Consider the following 6,276-nt stretch of genomic DNA (forward strand, 5'->3'; position numbering starts at 1 on the left):
CCTATCAGATCTGTCCGTCTTTATCTTTTTACAGCTCTGTCTTTGTCATGTTTTTTCCAACCTAAAATTATATATGTGTTCACTTACATTTTTTCTGTTACTTGTATGGTCTCATTAATATTTATTTAAACTTAAGCCATTTGACATTTTATCTATAATAATAAAAGCATAATATGCTAATTAGACCGGACAGCTGAAGGACCTTCCGGACATCCTTCTGGTCGACCTTCTGTATGAAGCCGGGGCTGTGAGGGCCGAGCTCCTTGCATGAATTTTGTGCATCGGGCCTCTAGTTTTCATATAAGATGGGAGGTTAGTATTTAAATGTCCAACGGTCATGTGTCGGCATCATTTGTTCAGTAATCCATCCCTTTCCATTGACTGGAAATGCAACATTCACTGTATACTGAGTTCCCACACTTAGTTCTGTTACTGGACTCATCCGTTTTTAATTACTCTAACTTTATAATTTTTTAAACATCTAGTAAGGGAAATGACTGTTGATAACTTTTTTCCCCCAAAACTTTATTTGTTGTTTCATTTAGTATATTCTTTTAGGTTAGTTTTAGAGTCATTTTTATAAGTTAAAACAAAAAAGATGAAAGAAAAAAGAAATTACATTCCCAACCTGTTGGGGTTTTAATTAGAATTGTGTTAAAGTAACGGATTAACATGGGGAGAAAAAATTAACCCTCTTATAATACAGAGTTTTCCATTATTTTTTCTCACTATATATTCAGATTTTTTTATTTTATCTTTGATAAAGTGCAGTAACATGTCAGGTTCCGTGTTCGATAGGGCACTTTTTAAAAAGTTCTTATAGCTTTAGAAGTTAAAGTTTTTCATTCATTTTTATTGTAAGTTCATCTGTTCTCACTTTTCTGTGTGTTAATTTTACTTGTGCTTGTGTTTTTAAAAGATTTTCCTTCGTTAATTAACTGAATTCCAACATTGGCATTTATATTCCTCAGTTTGCGTAGATTTTGAAATATAATAGATAACAGTTATTGAATATTTATTGCCTAAAGTACTTCACATATTAACCATTTATTTTTTTAAAAATATATTTATTGGTTTTTTACAGAGAGGAAGGGAGAGGGATAGAGAGTTAGAAACATTGATTAGGGAGAAACATCAATCAGCTGCCTCCTGCACGCCCCCTACTGGGGATGTGCCCGCAACCCAGGTACATGCCCTTGACCGGAATCGAACCTGGGACCCTTCAGTCCGCAAGCCGACGCTCTATCCACTGAGCTACACCGGCTAGGGCTCTGGGCCCATGCTTTTAACCAGTAGGCTCCAGGGCCTCTCTAATGGTTAACTGTTAGGAACTGAGGTGTGTATTTGAATTTTTTAAACATTGATGTATGAGCAAATGATTTATTTTTCTTTATGATTTCATCTAGAAAGTTTCTTTATTTTCTTAAAATAATTAGTTTCAAGAACAAAGCCTGTGTAGAATGAACTGACCTCGAATAGGAGCAACATTTCAAAGATAGCAGGGGCAAGGAGACAAGGCTTTATTTTGGGGAAAAAAATGGTTTAATCTTGAAAAAAGAAACAAAATTATGAAAACATTCATGTGAGGGTTGCAACTATGTGTTCGATTCTTGGAATGGCAGAAGAATGAGTCAAGTGTTGGTGGCTTTTTTCCCCCCATAATTTTTCTTAAAAAATTGCAAGATGGCATCAGACTGTATCTTTCCTGGTGCGATGGACTTTTCCAGTATGATCCCCTAGAAAGGCATTTTTTTGCCCAAAGGGTCAGGGCTTCCTTAGTGAAGCCCAGGGCCTTTACGTAGATATTCAGATTATTTTCTTTTGACCTCCTGTTATCTCTTCGTTACCTTCTCCAAGTATTAACTGATTGTTATGTGTTAGGATGTTTTCAGCTGCAAGTATCAGACGTGTGTGTAAATACAAGCATATTTTCTTTCTCTTACATTTTACTGATTTTGAGGGAGAGAGAGAGAGAGAGAGAGAGAGAGAGAAACATCGATGTGAGAAAGATTGATCAATTGCCTCCTGCATGCTCCTCAACCAGGGAGGGAACCCATATCCTGGGTAGGTATCCTGACCAGGAATCGAACCTGGGACCCTCCTGGCGAGGGCTGGTCACTTGATTTTTGAGAAGGGTACCACGGCCATTCATTCAATAGGGGGAAGAATCGTATTTTCAACAAACGGTGCTGGGAGAGCTGGGTATCTCTAGTTCTTTTGAAAGAGAGTTTACAGTAGTGTATTTTTTTCCCTGAGATATGAATGCCTACCTCTACATCTGGGTTTCTCGACCTTGGCACTGTTGAAACTTGGGGCCAGATAATTCTATGTTGGGGGGTTGGGCCTGTGCCTTGTGGGATGTTTAGTATCTCTGGCCTCTGAGCACTAGATGCTAGAAGCTCACCCTTCGCCTTTTCCCCTAAGAGTGACTACTAGGATGCATGGTCAGTGTGTTTAAAACGTTTAAATGTTTTATGTTTAAATGAAAAAAAAAATAATAGTGCTATTTCTCGCTTTTATTACAAAAGACTTATACCTGTTTGTTTCCTTAGATGTTAACCTGGTAACCCAGCTGCAGTTTGTAAACAGTGTTTCAGAAAAGAAAATGTACCCTGAAAAGTCAGTTGATAAAAGCTTTGAGTTGCCAAGACCGGTTTGGCTCAGTGGATGGAGCGTCGGCCTGCGGACTGAAGCGTCCCGGATTAGATTCCGGTCAAGGGCATGTACCTGGGTTGCAGGCACATCCCCGGTGGGAGATGTGCAGGAAGCAGCTGATCGATGTTTCTCTCTCATCGATGTTTCTGACTCTCTATCTCTCTCCCTTCCTCTCTGTAAAAAATCAATAAAATATATTTAAAAAAAAAAAAAAGCTTTGAGTTACTTGAAGATAAAAAACAACAATTTGTGAATTTTTAACATAAGTGAAATGAAAAAGAAACAACTTTAGAAGAAATTGTATTTCATTGTTTTTAAAGATATTTTCATGATGAACTTTTGTGTCCCAAAGGGCTGATCAGTTTTTCTCACTGATCTGAAGGGCCCAGTCCCTGTGAGGATCCAACATATGCCTGGCACAGGGCACGAGTCCCTGGCTATAGATTGCAGCATCTCTGAGACTAATTTTTGAGTAACTAACCTTTGCTCGCACTGGGTACATATTGAGTAGGCTAGCCAATTACATAGGACAACTCTTTTAATATATATATTTTATTGATTTCTTACAGAGAGGAAGGGAGAGGGATAGAGAGTTAGAAACATCGATGAGAGAGAAACATCGATCAGCTGCCTCCTGCACACTCCCTACTGGGGATGTGCCCGCAACCCAGGTACATGCCCTTGACCGGAATCGAACCTGGGACCCTTCAGTCCGCAGGCCGTCGCTCTATCCACTGACCCAAACCGGCTAGGGCGAGGACAACTTTTAACATTCTCTACTTAGGTAAAGAAAGTAAGTAGATAATTTGGAAAATGATAGCGATGGCTTGTTGCTCATGTAAAGACAGGCCAAGGCAAATTGCTAAGGGCTTCATGTGAGTCGTTTCATTTCGTGAATTAGAACAAGCCGTGAGGGTGGGTGCCACCATTGCTATGTTACAGTGGGGGACGGCGATGCTTGGAATGCTTACGCGGCTCGGCTGATCACACGGTTGGTAAATGACAACTGAGGTTCAAATCAAGTCCTGTGTCACCCGGGAGACCTTGGTCTGAGGACTTCATTTGGCCTCTAATTGTTCTACCTTTCAATTCCCGCTTCGCAAATTTCATTTTCCGTCCTCGAGTACTGTCTCAGCTGTCCTCTCAGACTCGGTACAGGAAGTAATGGGAAATGCTGGAGATTTGGGCTGGATTGTATAGGGCAGGGGTGGGCAACCTTTTTGTGAGTGCGTGCCAAAACCAGCGAAATCTCTGACTCACAATTCTTCTGCGTGCCAACCCTAACTTTTTGAGAACATGTTACGCCTACTTGATATCTCTTAAGGTGTACGTATGTGCAGAACTTGGAAGAAATAATAAAATTCAAGCGACAAAAACACAGTCTATGATGATGCAAAATACATTTGTTTTTTAATGTATACATGTACACTGATGGTCCGACAGAAAACTTTATGACTCCGTTTGATATTATCAGTGGGACTTTTGTTGCCGCATCACTGATGACAGAGGTTTCATGTCAGGTTTCTATTTCGTGACCTTCAGAGATATGCACGAGCTACTAGTTTCATCCGTCAGGCTACTCCTACGATGAGACTTAACAGAATTCATCCCTGAGAACAAAGATTCACCATTGTAAATGGGAGATTCTAAGAGAGGGTTTCGCGAGCCAGCAGAAGTGACTGGCGTGCCATGTTTGGCACGCGTGCCAGGGGTTGCCCACCCCTGGTATAGGGCTTGGAATGACAGGTGCATGCATGAGACGTAATGTGCTACATACTTCTACACATTATTCTTCTAACCCTTACAGCTACTCTGCAGGGTAGGTATCCTCATTAATGAATGCCCTCGCTGCTGGAGAATACAAGGCTAGTGAGTGATGGAACGCGGACCTGACCCCAGCATGGTCTCACTTGCATACCTGTAAGTGCTTTCCCCCTGTGTCTTTCCGTCATGTGAACTTTCCTTGGTGGACTCACTTCCCATGTGTGGGCTCTGGGGTCAGCTGTGAGCCTGGCTTATTCGCGAGCACTTGAACCCTGATGTTCTCCACCCTTTGTCTTTAATCCAGAGATGCCAGCCTTCCTATGTTTTATACGTCAGGTACATAGGGAGCTGCGGTTATGGTGATGTACAGATTAATTGAAAAGCCAGTAAATTCGAAGTGCATTTGAATCACATTTTCTCCGACAACATCTATTAAAAGGAGAAATGAATGAATTCAAAAGGGGCCTTCTCGCCTTCCAAAGGGTTGAGAACCACCATTGTAAATGGATTTTCTCTGTAGTTAATCTGTTATGTAGGTGGGGCTGGGCAGCTGTTGTTTCACTTTCTCGAAAGGAAGGAGGAAACCCTCAAACAATAAAAGTATTTAAAACTATTTAAGAATCACTGCAAATGTGTGTTTTTGTTGTTGTTGTTGTTTAGCTGAAGTAGATGTTTATTAAAGAAAAAAAAAAGTTTTGTGAAATGTTAACTAGCTTACCTCTATAGGCAGTCCGTAAAAATAGTTCAAATAAATTTTCAGTGGGAGGAAATTTTAATTGTTAGGAAATTATAGTGCTTGATTTTCAGAAAGGATCAGATTACTTCCTTTTGAAATTAGGAAACGAAAGATGTGTTACACTATGACGTAGGATTGTTTAAAAAAAACCCACACAACTCTTGCAGATGATGCTTTTGAAAGAAATGTGTCCAAAAATCGCATAGCAGTTTGTTTTTTTGTTTTGTTTTTTTTTTTTTTTTTTGCTAGTACATAAAAGGAACATTGAGAGGGAAGGCATCATGGATAATTCAAGTTGTAAATAGGCTGGAATTTGTGCTTTAGCTTTTATAGTCTTAGAATTTATATCCTTTAGGCTTCTGAGGTAGGGAGTTGTCGATGCAAATGTGTTTTTGCATACTTTTCCAGCCTGGATGGGGTTAATTGTGGCCTGGCACATCAAGAAAAGTTGTTCTGTGCTGTTTCAGACTGCAGACTCCTGTTGCTAGGCAACCGACATTGTCAGTCAGTATAGGGTATAGTAAATTGGTATTCTCCGGCCCTTTTCACCACATGCTCATTTTGTAATCCGAGAGAAGTGGTTTCGAGCTATTTTGCAAGGTTTTATTTTAAAATAGGCATTTAAAGATTTTTTTTTTGTGTGTGTTGCTTTTTGTAATTGGTAACACTTTTAAGGGCTGGAAGCCCTTCTGTTCGGTGGTAGAAGGTACGCCAAAATGCTTGTGTTCAAAGAAAGGGTTTCATAGATCTGTTTGCAAGTTGTTTCAGGTTTAGAGCACTAATTTTACTTTGTTATCGGAAGAAGGGCGCCATTGCCAACTTCCAACAAGGAAAGTTTTGTTTGGGAATTCAAGTTCATCGGAACAGCAGAGCTTGACCATTAGCAACCACAAATTATTCTGAAATGTATTTGGAAAAGTGCGGACCCCAGTATCCCTTAATGGATTACAATGATTTTTAAAAATATATATTTTATTGATTTTTTTTTTATAGAGAGGAAGGGAGAGGAATAGAGAGTTAGAAACATCGATGAGAGAGAAACTTCGATTGGCTGCCTCCTGCACATCTCCTACCGGGGATGTGCCCGCAACCAAGGTACATGCCCTTGACCGGAATCGAGA

General features: G+C 40.0%; 1 protein-coding gene across 1 annotated transcript in view; it reads left to right on the forward strand.

Moving 5' to 3' along the window:
- Nucleotides 1-4,466: 4,466 nt before the first annotated feature.
- The window catches only part of ENAH (enabled homolog (Drosophila)), an 89,966-nt gene continuing 88,156 nt past the window's right edge, over nucleotides 4,467-6,276 (forward strand). The window contains exon 1 of the mRNA XM_015562336.1: nucleotides 4,467-4,575. Within this exon, the coding sequence (XP_015417822.1) occupies nucleotides 4,532-4,575 (44 nt within the window). The 5' untranslated portion in view covers nucleotides 4,467-4,531. The remainder of the gene's footprint in view (nucleotides 4,576-6,276) is intronic.

Source organism: Myotis davidii, unplaced genomic scaffold (assembly GCF_000327345.1).
Source record: "Myotis davidii unplaced genomic scaffold, ASM32734v1 scaffold174, whole genome shotgun sequence".
In the NCBI taxonomy this organism is placed as follows: Eukaryota; Metazoa; Chordata; class Mammalia; order Chiroptera; family Vespertilionidae; genus Myotis; species Myotis davidii.